Genomic DNA, 22,704 nt, shown 5'->3' on the forward strand with positions numbered 1-22,704 from the left:
AATTTGAAAAAGAAAGCAATCTTTAGTGGCTGTTTTGCAACATGTGTTTAATGTTCTCCGGTCAGATGTCCGGTCAGCGTTACCATTCCATCTGCATTCCCAAATATCTTTTTTTTTTTGTGATATATCATTCAAGGAGGTCGTAAAAACAGAGAAAAAAAATCAATCAACAAGCTAAAAAACAAAAAAGAGGGCAAATCAAACTTTCAATGCCATTAATCAGCCAAGCTCTTGGTAGGCTAATATTATAAAAGCAAGTGACCGAAAAGCATCATGCAGCATAAGAGGTATGTTCACAAACTAGGCTTGGCAGTCTTCATACATAAGTAATGGGTATGTTCTATAAGATCTGTATAAGAGCTATACCTTTTCTCATAAAATACAGCTCACAGGTTTGTTTTGGACCCCATTACTAGGAATCCTCTCAAATTTCCAATTAGGAACAACTACAGGGATTAAAGCTGTCTGATTTTTCTTTTCTCATAAAACATAACATGCATATTGTAAGTTTACAGTGTTCTAACAACACATTTCTTTGCCATAAGTAACGGCATTTGCTTCTTCTGAAAAGCTATTTGAAGTTGAGTGAGTTGAAGCTATTTCTCCTTAAAGACAAAAGCTGCCTTGGAAACAAGAGCGCTACCGGGGCAGAAGAGAGTGCAGACACTTTGGAGGGCCCTAGAGGAGACTGCAAAGCCTATCAAAAATGTATTAGTACCATTTTTGATAATTTTGGAGGAAAAATAAATCAAAAAATGGTTTTCTCCAATTTTTTTTTTTAATATCGCTAAAATCATAATAGTAATTATAATAATAGTGAGTAGAAAGGAAAGGGTGAGAGGATCAGCCTTAGTGTTTAAACTGAGTCTCACCTGGAATGACAGAGATAGTTTTCAATGCTCGGAGAACTCTGAATGTTCTCAGCGCAGATACATTGCCCAGGTCCACAAACTCTGTTATATATCTGAAATAGGGGAAGGATCACACACAGAACAAACACGATGACAAAAACCACACACGCCAAGAGCACAACACCACCGAACCAGGAGGAAACGACGCCACTCACAGAGCCTGTCCACTGAGGAGAAGGGTGGAAGGTAAAAGGAAAGAAAGACACACACACCTAACACCGACCCCGCCCCACTGCCCCCACCCCGCACCATCCTGTCTTACCTGGAATTACAGAAATAGTTTTCAATGCCCTCAACACCCTGAACGTGCGCAGAGCTGAGACATTGCCTAGGTTTACAAACTCTGTTATATACCTGCAGGATCAAACCACAGTTACAACAGCTTATTATTTACATGCAGATAAACGGTGAAAAGATCAATTCAGACAAAGATGGGCTTTGTGAGAAACAATGACATTTTGTATGATGGTCTTTTTGGGGGGAGGGGTGGGGGCTGTATTTGCTCATATGGAAATAAGTAAACTAGGTGACTTATAGTCGCTGGGAAGACACTGAGCATTAAATTGGATTTTGCAGGCTCCTGACGACTGAGAGAGAAAATGTGAATGACAAGAGTTGGATGGCGAGAGGGAGATGAATCAGACTGAATGACAGTGAGGTGTGGGTGTTGTCAAGGAGGCCGAGCAGTGTCAGATGGAGATCTTCGATTCCCAAAGAGAAAACCAGAGAAGTCTCGGCTCAAATGAGGAAACACAGAAGACGGGTTATCAGATAGGAAACAGGCAAAAGATAATAACTAAAACATCAGTTTACTTTAACCCAACCCAAATACGCAACGCATTTGTGTCCAATTTAACATCCTATTTACTCAGAGCTCGATCGAAATTAAAATACTTACGCCATCGAAATGACCATGAAATCCAGCCAGTTCCATGGATCTCTTAGGAATGTAAACCCATCTATACAGAAGCCTCGCGCAGTGATCTTTACAAGAGACTCGAACGTATAAATTCCCGTGAACGTGTACCTGGAAGACAAAGCGTTGACAGAATCAGTTCACCGCGCTAGATCAAAGCTCGCTCATTTCTAAGTGCCTGCACCTTCATTAACTGTTAAGACACCCAGGAAATGCCGACGTTAGATAAAATTAGAATCATGCAAAATCAGATAAAACACTTTTCTGTCGGTCTAATGTTTTATTAGAATGTTGCTTCGTTACATTTGAGCCACACAAATTTCCAGAAAACAGAGGTTTTCAAATACACTGCAGCATACAGCCCCATCAGTGTTTTCTTCTGAAATCTTGATTCTTGTGTGAAAAATATATAGTATGGTTATTGTGCAGAGGGTTTAAAGAGAAAATTCAAATTTAAAATTTCACAGAATTTGACCATCTGTGACTCAGATGTAGTGCCAACATAGGGACACAAACATTTATCACCCATTTATATATGAAAACAGATAAAGTGTACTTACTCTACTTGTTTTGACCACTCAGGAGGATCGCTAAAGGTCATGAATATACAGTTGGTCAAAATAGTACACATAATGATCATGCTGAAAAGAGTGAGGAGCATGTTAAGGAAAACGCAGACTGTAGTGGTAATCACATACATCATCAAGCCTCCATGACATGTAAAACATAAGAATAAAAAATACAGCTTGCAGTAGGTAACGTATGTCCTACAGTCGAGTACGCATAAACAGCCAGCAATATTTAAACAGTTAAAGTCAAGACATGAACTCAAAGCACTTAACTGAAGGTGGTTAAACGTAGCCACTACTATTAAATATTTAAACAGTATATATTTAGGGGAAATGCAAAACTACAGTACATTTTAAAGGTGCAAAGCTTTCAGTGCAGAGAGGCTGACACTCAAAGGAAACCAGGGAAACTTCAGACTTGGCTTTAAATGCCTGCAGAGGTCAGTATTAGTTGTGCCTTGAAATATTTGAACAATATTTCTGTACAGCATTAACCAGCAGTTGCAAAGACCTACACAGTGCACTCTACACAAATGTAGATTTAGGTGGGCAAAATAAAATGCCACTCACATTACTGCTTCTCTGTTTTATTTTACTTACTTTTTTATATACATCTATAAAAATAATTAATTTGTGCCTAAACTGGAAAACCTTTAATTATGCACCTTGCCTCATTTAGTATCTATGGACAGATCTTTAAATAAACCACGTGTATCTGCGGGCACCACTAACTCACAGGTTGCATTGCTGCAGGAAGGAGGCACAGTGGGGCACAGTCTGCTTCATTTTTAAACCAGATGCCCAAACAGTCGTGTGTCACATGACACACAGCTGGCTCACTTCCCTTAACTTGTGCAAATAGATAAGATAAAACAAGTCAAATAAAATATATTTCAAAAATCACATAAAATATTAACATGCAGCTCTGATCAGCTGAGGTCCTAAAACAAGTTTCCTTTTATGTCTTTAACAGTGCTTCAAATCGAGGGTGCATCCTCCAACTGTTCCTTCTGGATTCGTAGATAATGCACCGATAATGTGCTTACCGAGAGGTCTAGCTTGGCTGACTGTTAAGGATGACTCATCATTTGTGCTAGCCTTTCCCTTCAGTGATAAAATGGCTACTGCATGGCGTCCTCTGTGCTCTTTCTTGACTGTAACAAACCGACTCTCTCCTGTACCTCCACTCACAGGAAACGTCGATAGCAGCGCGAGCAGAGAGACAGAACACATCATGAATAATACACATAAACAGGAAACCTTTTCAGTCCCAGCAGTTTAGAAACCATTTCAAAGGATATGAATGTATCAAAATTTTAATAGCTAATCGCCTAACCGGATTAAAAGGACTTATTAAGTACAAGGCAGGTGTGGCACTAAAACGGAAGATTGTCTTCCCTCTATTTAGCACTATAAATGTCTGTGGAGAGAAGAAACAGAGAGAGAGAGAGAGAGGGAGACAGTTAACAATCAGAAAGATTATAAATAGACAAAGAACAATAGCAAGGAATATTTAAAAATGTATATGTCATCCTATTTGAAACATTGTGAAAACATTTTCTGCAAGGCATACACGGCCAGTATGCGGACGATAAATAAACAACGTGCATTTGGTCATTTAAGTAAAATGCTGCTTTTAAACAAATGCAAATAAAGTGAGAACTGCTGGCAGGATGACTGTGTGTTGTCCCAGAATCTCAGTGCTGCACCGCCCACTGTGGCGTCTTTAAGGGGAAGGAAACGGGCAAAACCGAGAGGAGCTTGCGAGCCACTTTCTGTGGATAACCTCATAATTGTTTAAATAAAACATGGCGATTTGCATGAAACATTCATGGAACTGTGCATTTGCACAAGTGATACGGGGCCCTTGTGCTTTTAACAAGGCATCTCTCACTCCACGCTAAGCCTCTGAAGAGACACCGACAGCGGAGTCAGGAGGGAGGGAGAGGAGGAGGAAAGAGGAGAAGCGGGGCGGATGGGTGGGGAGGTGGGAAGCAAGGCGCCTCACGGCGGTGGCGTCACATGACCGCGTGTATTTTGTGCGTTTTGGACAGAAATAAGGTGTGTGCCCGAGTTCTTACTATGACATAAACGTCTGAAAAAAACAAAATGACGAATGCGTCCACTTACAAATAAGACGGATCACCCCTGATGTCAATATTACCTAAATGAAGGGAGACGTCAGCACAGTTTCAAATGACTGGACCCACTTCTTTCCTCCAACCTTCCTCTCTTATTATAATTATAGGTCAGTGCATCTCCCTCATCATTAACACTGTCATCTACCAGTCAAGACAATCACACGCTTGGAAATGTCCCATCATGACATTTCTCTTAAACACAGCCATCGTGCACATATGCAGGGTACACATCCATGACTCACAAACAAATGCATAATTACACACATCACATGCAGCAGCAGCAGCAGCACCACAGCACAATCAATAACCACCACTGTCACCCTGACACACATGTCCTCCACAGCTATCCATGAAGCGCTTTTTTTTGGGTAACACATGACAAAAGTGCTGCTGCAAAGCTACTGAAAATTTCATAATCTAGAGCTGAACGAGGAGGAGAGGCAGAGAAGGCGGGGGGTGGAGAGCGAATGAAGCAGGCAGGCAGGGAGCAACTGTGGCAACAGCAGGCTGAGGAGAAGCAGGGCACGAGGAGCCAGAACGGGGAAGCTGGGCGGAAGACGAAGAGGAGGACGGGAGGGGGGGATGGGTGGGAGAGAGAAACCAAGAGCGGCTTCGACACAGAAGCTCGATCCAGCAGGCAGGGCTGCAGCATCTGCATCCGTGAGGGCCTCAACAGCCATTCGGCGACCCCCTTTTTTGACCCTTGTGGCAAGCGATAAATGGGCTGCGTTTATGGCGCCTTTAGCCCGAAAGCCCCACAGTCACAGAGACATTAATATATGATGCTATAAGGCCTTCCTATGAGATGCCCATGCATTCCTTGCCGTGCTTTCGCCCTGTTTATGCCATTTGGTGTGCAAAAAAATATATTTTTGCATTGTCTCTAGAGGCATGCTGAAATATTCCTGACAATGTTATTAAAATAGATGAAAATTAAACCATTACTGTAAGGTAATATTACTGTAAACATCTTTAACCAGTCCACACAAGACAAAATGCTGCGTTTTCTCCGATATACATCCACTGATATGATGGGGCAAGAACTTGTGACGGGGTGACTTCAGTCATCTTATTTTTGAGACGCTCTGCTGTGTCTGTGGCAGATCTTTGTCCTCAGCAAAACATGTTTTGGTTATCTTGGCTGCAGCATGAAGGACAGCAAATGTGCTCATGCATCCTTGCACATGTTGTCTGTTTCATCTCTGTCCTCTCTTCATCTCTCCCTCCCTCCCTTCCTTCTATGTCCTCTCCTTGAAATCTTTCGCCGGCCTTGAACAGTGATGGCAACCACGACCCGGCCTAGCTCAGCTCAGCGTGGCACAGCCCTGCTCGGGCCACCAACCAGGCGGGGAGGGCCGTTGCTGCGTCATCACCTAGCTAGCCTCCCGGCCTTCTGTCTCAGCTATAAGATGGCCTAAAAGAGCCACGAATCTAGATTTATCTGAAAGATGAGGAGCAACCTTCCTTTACATATATTCCCCCTCATCTTTCTGCACCTCCTTCCTGCAAGGGAGCTATCCAGATGCAACCTGCCACCTCTCAAATGACAAAGACACACAGGGCAAACGTTCTCCCATCAAGGTCACCACCTGATCTGGTGTCACTGCAGCATCGGCTCCCTTTGGTATCAGAATGACACTAGATTAGGGGCCGTAATTAGATTTGCCTGAAGCCAAGAAGCAAAGACAAGAAGCAAGAGCAGAAGCGAGGCTGCACGGCTCACGCGCATGTGTGTCATTAATATGGAACACGTGGGGGGAAATAGACAGGTGAGCTGCATGTAAGCAAGTGAACAATCAACAGTGCCGTGGATCCCTGGACATGTTTGCCACGTGTCATCTGAATCGTGTCTCCTTGTGCGCCGGACTGGTGCGTTACATAACAGTCAGTGTGCACGGTGTAAAGACAGAGAGGTATAACACGGAGACAGACGGAGAGGAACGCTGATGCTGATGCTGTGCAGCCAAACGCACACACGCACAATATCTAAACAAATCTGTTCAGGTAACGACGATGACTAAACACGCCATTACCCTCCTGTTTTGTCAGGGAGGGTTTGCTATATTTTGAGATACTCTGTGTGGACCGAGGTTTACACAACGCTGTTGTCAAAACGTGCAGCAGTTTTGAAATGAATATATGATCGAAGGAGACTGTCTTGAACGAAAATGCAAATTTTGTTATATAACTTTTTTTTTTACTATAAATAGACAACAAACAACGCTACCATGGTAGAAGGTTTTAGCCTTCACTGCTCGGTCCTATTATGAACACACGAGCATTGAACTCACCACAGTACACCTTGCATTTGCACTGATGCTTAAGGAAAGGAGAGAACAGCCATTTTATGATAAATTATTCTCGCACTCCTACGAGTAAAAATGTAGAACTCTTAGAAGCATCTTTAGCTCTACAGCTTTCCACAATACAGTTTCTTTATAGTTTTCAATTTTGAGCCTCTAATTCTCCCTTTTTCAATATCTGCAAGCCGTGTCTTCTGTTCTTTAAGTTCGGAGGCTTTTGCACAACAAAAACAGTTGAGTGAAACAAATGCAGTCTCCAACAGTTTAGGCTAACAGGTGCACATTAAAAGACTGTCAAGGTCACCTGTTTGTCCTCACACTGAGGACGACCAGACGTCAGACATGACAGAAACCCCAGAGAGACACGTGTCTCCTTTAAGACGACCAGAGTCCTCTCAGCCTGCTGCTGCTTCTCTCTCCTGCCACAGATTAATTTTTCAACAATTAGGAAAGTCTGTCATGTGGAACAACGGTCTTTCAACAGTAACTGCTTCTGACCTTTTCCCCAAAGCCCTGTGAGCACATTGGAGATACAGCAACGGCCCACTCAACAGCTCGAGAGCTCGGCTCCAACACTCCCCAAAGGTCTTCGAGGAGGAAAACGTAATTACCTCCCGCAGCCTAATTATAAAATTAAAAATAACTGTAAACATAGCACCCCTGAAAGTCAAGTGTCAAAAAACCCCTAAAAAACCCCACAGTGACTCTGCTGTCTGCGTCATTTCCGGTCATAACTTGTAACTCACTTCAACATAATGAAGTTTCTTATCTACTGAATGCTGTCCAAACCAATTATGTACTAAAATTATGAATGTCTGAGTTTATCTGATGTAACACAACGTCAGAAGGATAACAACACAATCACAATGTCTCAGGTTAAAATTTACTACAACCACTACAGTCAGATGCTACAACTATTTCTTCCAGATGCCACGCAAGCCTTGGATTTTAGTTTTAAACTGAGCTCAACTGATCACAATCAAATCTCTCAATATGAAAAACAACACTGAAAAAGATCAAAAGAAAAGTGTTTTATGAAAAAAAAAGAGTGCAAACACAAATCAGGCCAAGCACAAGGATGGAAAGGTAACAATGATGTTACAGGGTCACATTTTCACTTGCCAAATGCAATATTAAAGGTTTTTGGGAGGAATATTTTGAGCATTTTGGAAGCCTGAGAGCGAGGGACAAACATCAGAAACATTGCACTGCACCAATATTTGCAGCAATGACAGTCAGATACTTTGTTTTAGAATAAAGCCAGCGCTCAATTTGACTAAAATCATTGTTGTGTGTGTGTGTGTGTGTGTGTGTGTGTGTGTGTGTGTGTGTGTGTGTGTGTGTGTGTGTGTGTGTGTGTGTGTGTGAATACTCACTTTTTGAGAATTCACGTAGAATGGGTCCAGATCCTCCAGTGGTACCGCCGCCATTCCCTTAGGGATGTCCCCATAGATGTAGGGCAGGCTCTTCCCAGCCTCCAGGTCACTGTTGGGTTTGGGCTTGTTCTCGTCATCGTCGTCACGGTAGCTGCTGTCCTGCTTGGGTGGCTTTTTGTTCTTCTCCTCTTGGATGCGCTGCTCAAGGACCACCAAAGATTCTGGAGTAAACTTCCTGAAGCTGTCAGGTCCTGGCGGTGCAAGAAGGGGTGCGGCCATGTTTTCATCCTGCAGCTACTTAGTCTTTAGGTTTGTACCATCCACGGTAGCAGCTCTGCGGGAAGCAGGAGGGGGGAATATAACATGAAATGACGTACTACAAAAATGGTGGCCTGAAATTAACAGTTAGCTGGGTGCCCATTTAGAAAGATTACAGAAAAAGGAGACAATACAGCTGCAAAATGTTATTTTATGCACCAAAAGAACAAGAAAATGTTGAGATCTTGTAATGTTAAATATATATATATATGTGTGTGTGTGTGTGTGTGTGTGTGTGTGTGTGTGTGTGTGTGTGTGTGTGTGTGTGTGTGTGTGTGTGTGTGTGTGTGTATAAGCATTTGCAGGCTAACAGATCTCCTCCATCTAGTTTATCTCCATTAAGGAAGTGAGCTGAAGAGAACCATTAACAGACATTTGTTAAATGATCCTCTGAAGCAGCAGAGTGTGTGGTTGACTTAAATAAAGAGAATATTTTAGATAAGAGTGTTAAAGAGCAACGCATAATGGTTATTCTCATAAGATGGGGGAAATATCAGATAATATACTGAGGAAGCCTTTTGGATGAGAGGTTTTCACAAGCCTAAAGAAGCCCAGTTGCATTCTTATTTCAAGCTTTCTAGTCAACCATGACCTGGATGACTGTGAACCTACACAGGCAAATGTGTAGGTTTATATAAAAACATGCATATTCAGTCATTTCCAACCTTTGAGGACCTGTTTTACCAAGAAAGAACTCCAAACCAGTGGTATATGCTTCAGTTGATGAATATGGTCGGTTTTGCCATTTCAACTCACGTTGTGTTGTTTTATTGGTTACATATATTTGCGTTGCCATGGTAAATCAGATGTTGCACAGGTTAACAAACAAATATGTAAATATTAAAGAAGATGTATTTTATAATTAATTGAATGAAGACCAAGTTCCACCTGCACAAAAAATCAAACCACAGGTTTAAAAGTCTCACCCCTCATGACTCTGTTAAACAAAAAGGCTGAGAATAAAAGGCCTTACAGTAAAGGCTTTCTCCAAAACGCAAAGAGGGTAACATGACAAATGTTCAAGCTGCAGGAACACCGGGCAGTGCTGAAGCAAAGAGGAAGGAGCTGAAATTAGAGTTCAGTTAAGCCAGACTTGAAAAATTAACGAAATCATTAGAATTTTTGGAGGATTTCTAAAACATCGCCCTCCCCTCTCTTCGCCCTGTGTTCCACCTGCTGCTGCAGCGCAAAATCCTTTCATTTCAACAGGAGCAAGGTGTCTGCAGCCTGAACAGGACAGGCGGCCATATTTGAGTCAGCGGGCCCCGTCACTTCCCTGCCTCCCTCTTACATAACAGCGTCTAATTGAAATGTTCGACGCGTTAAAGCTGGCATCACACGGGAAAGACTCCACTCTGCGTGTCCCGACACTCGGTGGAAAAAGCACAGGAGACGTGAAGCAGGTGAGGCGAGAGGTCTGTTTTAAAATGGACACCAGAACCTCGGAGCCTTCTGCTGCGAGGCTGGCGCTGTCCGCTTCAGCACTGCACGAGCTCATATTCATACACGTGCGCGCGCACGTGAGTGCCTACAAAAAAGGTGCGGGGGGGTGCACACAACCCTCCGTTCTTTTCTTTTTTCTTTTTCTTCCCCGACACCTTCAGGCCTGTAGTTTATCCTTCAAATCTCCTCGATTATTAAGTCGTGGTGGCAACACTCGTCTCGTTATCTGTCCCATCGGCTGCTGCTTACATCTAAGCCTAGCAGTGCGATCAGTGTCACACAGAAACGGAGAACATTCTGGCATCTTCTCGGTCAAATCAACTTGTTTCCTAAAGGTTTGAATCAGAGAGCCACTGCGTTTCCAATCTATTCCTGTGCTGAGCTTCACAGAGAAGCTGTGGGTTATACTGCGCAGTGAAGTGGCCCGCTACAACCAAATTGGCCAAAGCTGTATTGCTGCAGTGGGAGGTTTACATGTTAAAAATTGTCACGCTGAGGTAAGCACAACCGTGGATCAAAGTCACGAGTGTGGTGTCGATGTAAAAATAACAATCAGGTACATTTTGTCCTCCCTGTGAAACAGCAAACACGGTTTTGTTTTTCTTGGGGTTTTTTGTCCTCTCCGGGATGTTCTGTGCGCTTTTGCGCGTTGTCTTCAAGGATCTGCACCACACCCGTGAAGCCATGTCGACTGCCAAATCAATAAGGCTCTATCTGTGCACAAATAACCCAGGCTGCGAAGCTAAAAGTAACACACAGTCTGCACCACGGCGTTAAACACGACGATTAGAAAACAGCAATGCTCATGTCACGCCAAAATCACCTGGAGGAATGCAAATTTCCCGTCTGTTGGTGATGGAAAGAAGATCGGGCTACTTACATAGCATCAGCCCCTTCTTGAAGCCTTGTGGGGTTTCAAGTGCATCATCCTTTAGTCCGGAGGATATAAAGAAAAAAGCCCAAATTAAAAATAAAAACCTACAAAGTTTTCTGGGCTTCGAAGAAGTCAGACGGCGCCCTGCCTGAAGCCTAACCTATGAGACATTTTCTCCTCCCTCCCCTGTTTTCTAATCAGTACCTCCGATCCTCGGTGAAATGGTTAATCTGATAAATTCCGACAACAACTGGCTGTTAAATATATTTCCCTCCCTCTTCGCACTGGTTCAGCCGGTAGATGCCCATCGAGCGCAGACACCCTGTTTCGTCGCGCTCGCTCCCCCAAAAAAAGATGCGGGGCAGTGTGCAGCTCTGCGACATTTAGGCTACGCAGGGATAGCCTACCGACGGAGAGAAAATCTGCCCTCACCTACCGACGCGCGCCAGGCTTTCCCCAACGGTTACAAGCGAAGGATACTCACTTCGTAAGCGTTACAATGAATCCAGAGAGCCGTTGCAGGACTGCAGATGTGAAAAAGCTTGGGGAGAAACTGCGGTTGTCGCCATATTGTTGCTGCTACCTTCCCCCTCAGCGCGAGCGGTTTTCCTGCATAATTGATGACTCTCAGCAGAATGTGAGGGAGTGTCGGAGAGCGCGTTTCGTAAAATCGTAAAGGTCATTTAGGCCCGCAGACTCCAAACCCCCCCAGTGAGCGCCTCACAGCACAGGATCAGGGATGATCCATGGTGAGAGACTGTGCGCAGAAAACACGCTCAAGGTTTTTCTGACAAAACGCATTGGCTCACTGTGTGAGCACTGTGTGTGTGCAGTGTGTGTGTAATGTGTGTGTAATGCAGGAATTTATCATGTGTAGGCATTCAAATAGGGGAGGCCACTACATGTCTGAGATATGGGAAGAAAATAATAGTTTCTTGAAAGACATTAAAGCTGATGAGTGAATGAAAAGACAGTTACGCACACGCGCGCGCGAACACACAACTAACGCCTTAATTGTTTCTCTTTCTCACATGTTCAGTGTTATAAACATTTGTTCACTTATCGTCACATACTTGCAAATATATTATTTAAGCCGAGCACCTCATCTCCAAATGACTGTTTTCACTTACAGGCCTCCTCCAGCACTTCGCCCTTTAATAGCACAAATTTAAATGCAAATAGGCAGCTCTTAATCCGGTAACCTGCCCTCTGTCTTTTTGTTGTTACGTAATGCGCGAGCTCGCGTGTGAATCAATGCAAACGGAGCCTCAAAATATATCAAGAGCTTTCACGTTTCTGTAGAGTAGCTGCTTTTCCGTTAAAACTTTTTTTACGCAGATCAAAAGAGCTGAACGTGCACCTGACGTCATCGGTGGTCGGAACAGTTTCTGTTTGCGATCAAAAATACACACATATATATTTATATTTACATTAATGAAGGAAAAGAGTTGAAACTAAATGGAGTTAAAAGGTTTTCTCCTGTGTCTGAACGTCTGCTATTTGACCGCATTATCCACTTCGCCACAGAAGAGTGAGTACCTGCAGAAGTTTTAGTGTTATTTCTTCTTTTCCTCCACTTTTTAGTAAAGTATTCAGCCAGTTTTTGATTATCAGTAACTTCAGATCCTGTTTTGCGGGGGGGTTTGGCGTTTTTTTGTTGTTGTTTTTTAGCAAAGCCCCTCTTTCTTGGACCCGAGTGTTATTTAGGTGAATTTTTCTAATTTTCTAATGAACTAATATAAGTTTTGTTTTGTTTTGTTTTAAACAGGTGTCTCAGTTCAGCTTTTTGGCTAATATTGAGCAGCTAACTTTACTGGGTCCATGTGCTGACTGTGACTCAGCACTTTACCTGATAAACATTTTATTTGTGTTATGATATGATGAAGTCTCAGTGATACACTCAGTTCACTTCCTCGCTGAAAATGTACTTTCTTTGTTTCTTTACTAACAGAAAGATTAATTAGCACATCACCCGCAGTTTTGCACTTTAAGAAAAATTAAACCATTCACCCACTATTATGTGTTATCACAAAAGCAGACAAAAACAACTAATACTACTTTATTCAAATTTTTATATTTTATATATATTCGTTTGGTTTCTATCACCACTGCTGTCACCAAAACCTATATAATCATTGGCTATTTTGGATGTCTGTTGCGATTTGAAAAATATTCGGTAGCACTTTTTAGTACAGCTCGGCAAGAATGTGGTAATAGGGGGGTGAACAGGAAGAAACAAGCAGGTAACAGTATAAAAATAGCAGGTTATTACCCCAGAAAGTTAATGTTGGATCCCTCTCAATAATCCAGTTAAGGCGATATTACTAGTATCCAAGTAATGTCCAAGTAATTAAGGTTAATGCTATTATCATTATATGGTAATAGTATCCTAATATGTTAAAGCGTCTACCTACAAACTACAATATTATTGTGAGACTACGACCAATATGACCTGTATGTTTGAGTGGTGAGTAACACTAGAAAGGAGCTTTAATGTGTTTTTCACATTAAAATGAGAAACACATTTAAAGTTTACGTACAAGTCAACTTAAAACCTTTTTTTTAATCTTTATTAGGTTGTGGGGAACGGCCTCTTTTTGGTCCTCCAGGTGCTTCTCGGATCGTGGGTGGCCGGGAGGCTCCCGAGGGGGCGTGGCCATGGCAGGTCAGCATCCAGATCCAATACAGACACCACTGTGGTGGCACTCTCCTCAGCAGCGTCTGGGTGCTCACTGCCACACACTGCTTCTACCACCACCTGTGAGTCCCTTAAAAGTAACAGTTAGGGCACTTTGCACAGGGGGGAGGGGGGGGGGTCCTTACCGCAACGTTATTGGCGTGAAGGTAAACGCTGACGTATATGTATATGTTTGTTTGTTTTTACACTCTTTTCTTTTGTGTCCAGACGGATCGGCCTGAGCTATTTTCGTGTGGTGGCAGGACTAAATACGCTATCTTCTCCAGAAAATTACGCCCAGGTCCGCTCCATCAGGGGAGTGAAAATGCACGATGGTTACAACATTTTCACATCCGATAACGATGTGACGCTGTTGCTGCTCAGCTCGCCCTTTAAGTTCACCAACTACATCCAGCCTATTTGCCTTCCTGGTGATGTGATCCACGAGGCCATGCTCAACCTCAGCCACTGCTTCGTCAGTGGATGGGGAAGCACCTATTACAAAGGTGGGAAAGGCCAGAGTTACTATTTTAAAATAAGAAAAATTAGTATTTAGTTTAGGGCAGGGATGTCAAACATAAGGTCTGGGGGGCAAAATTGGAGCCAATATGGCCCATTTTACATTTTTGGAAAAAGTGAATTTAAAAATTTTGGACTTTTAAACTTATTTTTATAAGTTTTACAACTTTACATGCTGATAAAGACCAACAGCCACACCCATTTATACTATATCAAAGGAGCTAAGTAATAGATAAACAAGTAAATGACAAAAAAGTTTGTTTTCCATTTTCTACCATAGAAATTTTAGTTCAACAAAAGAACATTTTGGAAAATTAATAAAACCTGTTTGTTGTTTTTGTAAATAGGAAATAGGAGAGTGAGATAGCAGAACTTTTTCTTCAATTTTACACATTTATCAGGTAGAGAAACAGATTTACTACTGATCTTTTTATCTTTTATTAACACATCTGAATGTGGGCTCTGGCAGCTCCTGGCAACACAAGTCAGATGAAAGGTTAAGAAAATGATTGAAATAGCTGAGTTTATTGATGTCAACCAAAGCATGCAAAAAGTGAAGGGGTTCTGAAGTATTTGCAGCTGTAGAATAGAATAGCCTTTATTGTCATTGTACAGAGTACAACGAAATTGGAGTGCCACTCCCTTGGTGCAAGTTTCAATAATAAATATAAATGTAAAATATAAAAAGTACAAAAAAAAAACAATCGTAAGTACTCAAACAATAGTATGTACAATATATACAGGATAGCAGCATTAATATGATGACAGTATGAATGGCAGCATAATATAATGACAGTGACGGTATGGAATAGGTTCAATTGTTTTTGTGCTTATTTACTACGGTGATAGCTCTGGGAAAGAAGCTATCCCTGAATCTGTTTGTCCTGGTTTTATGTGACCTGTACCGTCGGCCTGACGGTAATAGTTCAAACAGTTGGTTGCTGGGGTGAGAGTGGTCCTTGATGATATTGCCAGCTCTGCTGAGGTACCGAGAGTTTGCAGTGACCTCCAGGCTGGGCAGAGAGCAGCCAGTGATCTTCTGGGCTGTGTTGATGACCCTCTGCAGTACTTTCCTGTCTGCAGCTGCAGCTGTATTATCTGTATGTCCGGTTTTAGAAGTCATCAGTGCATCAGACAAACTTCTCATCCTCTGGAAGTTTAATGTGAGAGCAGGAAAAGTTTACAAAGAGAACGATGAGAAATTTTAGTAAAGGTGAAATGAACTCCACTGGCAAGTGAACTCAACATCTACTTGACTATTATGTGGCTTGCAATGCTGCCTTACATAAGTTCTTATCAACAGAGATAATGCATGTTGCTGAGCTTGTCTTAGCCTTGAAGCCTACCTCATAAGATGAAAACTAGAAAACTTGATGTTGTGAAGCTGGCATGTGCTGATTACCAAAAAGATTTGCCAGGGCAGTTGAACTGGCTCTTGAAGATTCTCAAGAACATCTTGAGATCTTGAAGGCTGCTACTCAAAATACAGCCGGCTGGTTTTCAGAGGATTGTGTAGAAATCCAGAAACTTCTAGAAAGTCAGAACCAGCCTTCCTCACAGTAAAGACCAAAACGCAGAAAGAAAGAAGAAAGAAACACTTGGAGTTCCTGATGCTACAAAAAGAAGGAGAAGAATTGCAGATTCTGTCAGATAAGAACGACTCCCAAGGCTTGTTTGCTGCACTGAAGGCAAACTGTGGTATCCACATGATGTGACATCTGACAGGAGATATGAAGGACACCACTGAGTGATGAAAGGAACAGTTTTAGAACCTCTTTAACACAACTTCAAGTCCCAGTTAGAGCTCGGCTGTGTATATCCATTTCAATGGATGAGCCATAGAAAGCACTCAAGAAAACTAGGAAAAGTCGGGTATCAGGTCAGGCTCTTATATCTCTACAACAACTCCTGGAAACAGAAAAGATCACACTGAATAGAAAGAAAGAATCAGTGAAACGCCATATGGAGATCACTGGGATGCACTCTGAAACCTGAGAAGTGCAGAGTTGTCAAATCAGGTGTTCATGCTGCGCAAGGCATTTGTTGACCAGATTACAGGGCCTCGCAAATAAGGTGGCACATCAGCTTCGAGTTGGGCGGTCACTCAGCGCAACAGATGTGGAAAACTGTCATTTCTAGGGCAGGTCGCACAAGTGTGGCTATCACAGTCTAATCTACAACTGAGTCACAATGGGCTGCTAGTGACCTGTTTTTGAATATATTATATCATGTAGATACTGAAAGCATGATTATTTTCCTCTGTTTTTAAATGTCACTCTCACATTACGTCACATATATTAATAAAGTTTTTTCAAAGCATCTTTGGTGTGTGAACTGCAGGCCCGCTGACGAACAAACTGCAGGAAGCTGAGGTGGAGCTCATCGACAGACAAACATGTAACCGGGTCACCTGGTATAACGGCATCATCACTGAGAAGATGATCTGCGCAGGACTGGAGAGCGGAGCAGCCGATTCCTGTCAGGTGCTGATCCTTGGGTTTTGTTTTTGTTTTTTATTAAGTCACTACGGGCTGGTTGAAAGAAAACTTCACGCTGTTTGTGTCTGCTTCAGGGTGACAGCGGGGGCCCGCTGCAGTGCTACAGCGAGAATCAGGATAGGTTTTATCAGGTTGGCGTGACGAGCTTCGGAGACGAGTGTGGACTTCCTCTCAAGCCTGGGGTGTACGCACGAGTCAGCATTTTTTCAAAGTGGCTGACTGCGAGTCAGACAGCGGTAGCAGCATCTGTCCACAGAGCGAGCACGGGAGTCATCGCAGCTCTGCTCGCTGCTGCTTTGACGCTGCTCTGAAACATCCAGACTGGCAGCAATAAACATCCAAACTAAAGCAAACAGCTCTGAACGCCACACGCTTATTTTTTCATATACAGTTCATAACAACAACCCTGTTAGAGCTGTCAGAGCTTTTTTAAAGGCACAGGAGAGCCACATTTCTTATTCAGCAGCTTACTTTGGAGTGATGGTGTAACTTGTTGTCAAGCCAGAAACGCTCTGATTGTTTCACATGATATCTGTGTTTATTAATTTTCTTTGTACAGCATGTAAATACAGACAGAGACACATGTATGTGATGACATGTGCTTCGTCTTAAAATGAGCTCACATTTTCTAACACGTTGCTTTTGTTATCAGTAATAGAAGGAGGGTTAAGACGTGCTAATAATGGATGGTTTTTATTTCTCTGCTGCAAGGAGTTGTTTCCTTTGGAGAGACGAGTCCATTAGAAATACGAAAGCTGTAATATGACTGAAAGGCAGCTGCTTCCTTGGAATTCACTTTATTGGCGACATTTCCACAACAACTTAGCTTGCTTAGATTATCTCATAGAGTTTTTAAGGCACTCAGCAGAAGAGAGAAGAGCTTTTAAACTCCTGAGTGGGTACAAAAAAGATGTCAGAGCTTTTATTTATTAGGAAGACCAGAAGTTTCCCTTTTTTCCCTAATAAAAGCTTTAAAACATCCAGAAAAAAACTTTATTAAGAGCAACAGATTGTATTAAGATGTTAAAAGGCTTAAGTTTAATTCCTGGATTAATGGCATGTCTGTAGGTGATTATATAAATGTATTAACAGCCTGATTTTAACTGATTAGCCTGATCTAGAGTTTCTAGATGGTGTTTTTAAGAAAGCTTTTCTTTTAAGAAACACATTTCCAGTGTCAAATAAAACTAAATTAGTCTGTTTCAGAAATCGAATTATTCTTGCATTAATATATATAAAAAAATAAATGAATAAAAAAAAAAAGTAACTAAATACACAGCTTCTTCCTTTCTGATACTACTTTGTTACACTGCAACAGGCCTAGACTGCTGGGGTCTTCCCATGATGCATTGTTTCTTTTTCGCTTTCTTTGTGTTCTCCACTCTGCATTTAATCATGACTTATTATCAATCTCTGGCTCTCTTCCACAGTGTGGTTTTATCGCTCCCCCTGCCCCTCACTCCCAAACGGGCGTAGCAGAAATCTGCCCTTCCCTGAGCCAACCAGAGGTTTCTTCCTGTTAAAAGGGAGTTTTTCCTTCCCACTGTCGCCAAATGTTTGCCAGTAGGAAGTCGTGCGATTATTGGAATTTCCCTTATATATTGTCGGGACTTTACCGTAGAATATAAAGTGGTTTGACGGGACCTTTGTTGCAATTAGTTGATCATCAATCAACTATTAACTATCTGTTGGTTCAAGTAAAGAAATATCTTATTTTATTAGATGTGAATATTTGTAAGAAACGCTAAGCAAAACTGAAGTGTGGCATCTTAACACCCCCAACACAAACACACAGAGCAGAAACACTGACACCTGCTGGAGGGAAGATGCCATTTTCTTTCTTGTAACAGCAGCTGGTTGCAGATAGATGAGAAAAGAAGAAGTACAAGACAAGTCTGACAAAGCAATTTTTTTATTATTTGACATGAAACACATCCAATGACAGAGTGACAGTGTTTTTGTCAAGTAAGACATGTTGTTGTTGTTGTTAGAAGTTATCGCACCATTAACCAGTTGAGAATGTCTTTGCTGCAGCTCGACGATGCATAGTGAACAGACAGTTGCTGAGGTATACATTGTGGGCCCTTGAGTTTGTGGGGTTTTGCGTTTGCGTGCACGAGTAAAAGATCCTAATTTCATTACCTCGCAGGTACATTTACATTTTGTGCTTAGGATAACTTTGGAGGTTTGAAATGTTCGCCATTCGTCACAACACAATATGAAAACTCTATATATTCAGAGCGCATTGTCCATCAGATCCCGAACCGATGATGATGCAAGTATGGAGTGACTGAAGACATGTTGGCATGGAAAAAGAATGACTTGGTTTCACACAAAAGGGCATCTTCTTGTAATGACACTGGAGAACAAAACTGTCAACTTTCCCTTATTGAATAGCACCAATGTCTATTGAAAAGGCTTGAAGGCCAACATGAAATTATAAAACTTTATTAAAACTTGTCAGAGTGAAACAGTAGCGACAAAGCAATAATCACACAGCAGCCTGAGAAACCTCAGAAGACGCGTGACTCCAATTTCACTGGCACGCACACACGCCGTCGGTGTCGGTCACCGATTGAAAAGTGGTTTAATCGACGCGCGACAAAGCCGCTCCTACATCAAACCAGCTGCTTGCAGATAAAGATTGCATCAGGAAAATATTGATGAAATCCCTAGAAAATATATTAAAATTCCAATTTTGGATGGAAAGAGTAAAAATACAGTGGAGGCGACATTTAAAAAAAAACAGAAGAAATAAAAAAAACAAAATAACAGGTTTACCAATTTGGGAAAATTCTTACAAAAGACAAAACTTGTTGCACCATAGAAGCCAAATATCACTGCTGAACACACGCGCGCACACACACTCACACACACACATAAAATGATATTGGGAAAGTGCACGTTTGTTCCTGCCCACTGAAACCTTTTTTGTTGCTTGCGATGTGGTAACCTTAAAATAATAACAATGCAGAAAATGCTGTCAAGTATGAAAGATCAAGTCAAGTTTTTTTGTTTTGTTTTTTTTTATCTACAGATTCATTTTCATGTACACATTAACACCAGTAATACAGTATTTGACCTCTAAAATACAGTATACAGACATCTTTATTACTTCACTTTTTAAAGGAGGGTTCTGCAATTTTTAAAAAATCTTTTGAATCACAGGTTTGTTGCGGATTGTTCCCAGTTCATTTTCTTTCTTTTTTTTAAGTGTTGCCCACATTCAGAATTAATGGATCTGAGTGATGACGGTTATGTTAAAATCAGAAAGGTATGAGCACGAACATAAAACACCAGCCTTCCTCTTAAAAAAAACCTTCTTTTTTTTAAAATGTATGTGTGAGTTTTGAGCTACAAACTGGTTTCCGATTTCTCGCTTAGATTCGGTGAAACAGTTCTTTAAATAAGCAATAAAAGTACAGAAGTTCCACAGGTTTAATAAGGCAAAGCTCCTCATTCTTGATTTCTTTGTTTTGCTTTTTTTTTTTTTTTTTTTTTTTAAATTCAATGGTCCATTATCGTAAATGTCACCATGGTAAAAGGCACCGACTTGCCTTCAGATTTTCTACATTTATCTAATTAGCTGTGACACTAAATGAAACACGTTCTTTGATATAAGGTGGAAAACTACACACAGACTGAAAGCTAGCAGCTCACTTCAGAACCTCAGACCAAGCCAGGCGAAGCCGAACAAAACGGCCCTTGAACACAGAGAAGTTGGACCTTAAATTTTGTTTAGCGGTTTTTTGGTCTGCTATGGTTTTCAGAGCCTAGAGTGCCAAACTCCAGATTAAGCCTCCGATGTATTAACATCACATTAAAGCCACATTAGAGCTAAACATTTGACTTTATAAAGAAATTTGGCGACTTCACCCACGAAAAGAAAACCTTAAAAACTTCCCTCAACTTTCTAATTTGAATCTCTCCCTGGAAGTTCCCCATGCATGTCGGGTGATGCTGGAGCTCAGCTGCAAGAGCCTGGATTAAATTGGCCTTTGCTATCTCTCCTACTTTCCTAAGGTTACAAAAATGTCCCTGCAAAACTGTCAGACTGAGCAAGCTGGTTGTCATGTACAACCCAAAGAACAAACAATAGTTTTCAGCTCATGAGTCCACAGGATCCAGGCCAAATTCTACTGTAAAGCCTCCCTGTTGCACTTGCTGTGCCAGATTTGTATCCCTGAGGTGTTTTCCTCTTCAGCAAAACTAAATCCAGTCTGAAATGTGTTCAGTCTAACGCACCAGTGAGAGGTGCATTAGCTGTTCTGGGGTGCACAAGGAGACCACATTGAAGGTGTGATCGGACAAATTTCAAATCACTTCCGGTTAGTTCTTCTCATGGGTGAAGTCACAAAAGTTTGTTGATGTTACTTTGTGAGATTTTTGTAAAGAAAATAAATACCCGGTGAGAAAAACTACACATTCACACAGAGACACCAACGTTCTCAAGATATTTCCTTAAAAAACAAAACCTTTAGATGAACCAAACGCTCATCTATACTGGCTATAGCTACATTTGTACAACACAAACAGTGCTGTCATTTATAGTCACACGTATTTATTTCTTTACAACATTTTAGCTGACAGATAAAGAGTAAAGAGAGTTAACTGCAAACATGGGTTAAAAGGAGAAGAGAAACAGAAGGTTGTCTGGGAATAACTTCAGAACATTCTTGGTCTCCCTCATTAACACCGGGTACTTATTTCCTCTTTAAGAGCAGCTCTTGTTGAGCGCCGGGAGGCTGTGAATGCTTTTACATGAGAGGCACAAAAACTGTGACAAAGCCTGAACATTCAGCATAGGCAGCGAAATAACTGCTGTGAGAATCCTTGGCTCGCGAAGCTTGTTTTCGTTTTGTTTCGAGCCCGCATGTAGACGTCACCTGCACTCCCAGCTGGCATGCACACCTAAACACAGACTATAGTTTCGAAAGTTGTTCTGGAAATTGGCGCTTTTTAAAAATAGATTAGTACTATCACAATCATACGAGCTATCTACCCCACCGACTCCTACTCACACCGAAGATGAAGAATCTGTTTCATCTTTACTACTCGGGTTCATGAAGTCTTTCTTTTCCCACACCAACAAGTAATTCAAGCATTTTTTTAAGATATTTTTTTGTTTCGTCATTGTCGACACTAAGTCTGCCAGCAAACATCGCGTGTGATGGAAAGTGGACGCCACTGTGCACCTGGTGGGCAATTGTGTCAGGACTGCCCGCTGTGGGCTGTGCTTGCTTGTGGCGCTTTTAATACTGATGTGGATTTGCTCTTTTTGACAGCAGCAGGCATGAGGGGTGGGGGAGGCAGGAGACAGGAAATCGAGGTGCGAGGACGTAAAGTGCAAGGGGAGAAGTTCCAGTGCACCTTCAAGATTAGACGGGTTTAAAAAAAAACTGAAAAATCTGACACATGAGCATGCATGGTTCAGGAGGAAAGCAAAAGGATAGAAAAATGAGGGGAGAATTCCATTCTTCTCTTTCTGGGAGTAATTAAAATATCCTAAAAACATGAGTTTGATTGACGAGGGAGAGGTGGGTGCAGAAAAAAAAAGGATGATGGGATTTCTCCCAGTCGACACGTGCATCTACCTTTCAGGAGCAGAGAAAGTGTCAGGCCCCACAGTAGAAATCTCAGTGAACCTGGACTGCAGCAATCGAGCAGGTGGAAGTAAAGACAGAACAGTTTCTGAGAGGGAAGCATGTTGTCGTTACAGTACTTGAGTCGTTTCTCGCGTTCCCACGCCGTTTGGCATTTCCAATGAGTGTGTCTGAGGTTTTAACTTCGGGGCTGCTACTGTACACGTCCCCAAAGTCCTTCTCCCTCGTTGTCTGTTCTCGGAGCCTGGCTCAGGTTTCTGCATCAGTTGGTGAAGGGTGTTCACATGTTGTAGGCCACGTAGATGGGGTCCAGTTGGTCAGCCAGGAAGGAGTCTCGTAGATGCATCCTCTGCTTCTCTCCCCGGGAGTTGATGGGGATCACCCCCGGGTCCACGATGACCACCACTCCGACGATGAGGTGGTGCTCCTCCAGGACCACGTTGGTGACGAGTGGCACCAGGTCCAAGGCCTCCTGCTCCGAGCCGCTAAGCTCCGCCACCACCACCAGCAGGTTGGTCCATGTAAACACGGCACTGCGAAGCGAGAAGTGGGAAAA

At 42.2% G+C, this 22,704-nt stretch overlaps 3 protein-coding genes across 7 annotated transcripts in view; 1 reads left to right on the forward strand and 2 right to left on the reverse strand.

The window, feature by feature from the left end:
- The window catches only part of scn8aa (sodium channel, voltage gated, type VIII, alpha subunit a), a 48,754-nt gene extending 37,121 nt beyond the window's left edge, over positions 1–11,633 (reverse strand). For 2 of the 5 annotated variants that reach the window (XM_014408812.3, XM_014408809.3), the window contains exons 1-6: positions 11,336–11,633; positions 8,217–8,550; positions 3,698–3,816; positions 2,388–2,477; positions 1,810–1,938; positions 873–964 (exon numbers count right to left, since the gene is read on the reverse strand). In XM_014408812.3, the coding sequence (XP_014264298.1) occupies positions 873–964; positions 1,810–1,938; positions 2,388–2,477; positions 3,698–3,816; positions 8,217–8,495 (709 nt within the window). In that variant the 5' untranslated portion in view covers positions 8,496–8,550; positions 11,336–11,633. Of the gene's footprint in view, positions 1–872; positions 965–1,173; positions 1,266–1,809; positions 1,939–2,387; positions 2,478–3,697; positions 3,817–8,216; positions 8,551–10,857; positions 11,242–11,335 lie in introns of those variants that run through there. The other 3 variants (XM_014408813.3, XM_014408811.3, XM_014408810.3) reach the window with 2 other exon arrangements.
- A 610-nt stretch (positions 11,634–12,243) lies between these two features.
- LOC101469494 (transmembrane protease serine 12) lies at positions 12,244–16,898 on the forward strand. Its single transcript, XM_004558701.2, has 5 exons — positions 12,244–12,382; positions 13,428–13,611; positions 13,757–14,034; positions 16,388–16,530; positions 16,620–16,898. The coding sequence occupies exons 1-5, from the start codon at positions 12,310–12,312 to the stop codon at positions 16,854–16,856; spliced, it is 915 nt and encodes a 304-aa protein (XP_004558758.2). The 5' UTR covers positions 12,244–12,309; the 3' UTR covers positions 16,857–16,898.
- A 1,543-nt stretch (positions 16,899–18,441) lies between these two features.
- Positions 18,442–22,704, reverse strand: part of dip2ba (disco-interacting protein 2 homolog Ba) — a 46,474-nt gene continuing 42,211 nt past the window's right edge. The window contains exon 38 of the mRNA XM_004558700.4: positions 18,442–22,681. Within this exon, the coding sequence (XP_004558757.3) occupies positions 22,429–22,681 (253 nt within the window). The 3' untranslated portion in view covers positions 18,442–22,428. The remainder of the gene's footprint in view (positions 22,682–22,704) is intronic.

This window comes from Maylandia zebra, linkage group LG20 (assembly GCF_041146795.1).
Source record: "Maylandia zebra isolate NMK-2024a linkage group LG20, Mzebra_GT3a, whole genome shotgun sequence".
In the NCBI taxonomy this organism is placed as follows: Eukaryota; Metazoa; Chordata; class Actinopteri; order Cichliformes; family Cichlidae; genus Maylandia; species Maylandia zebra.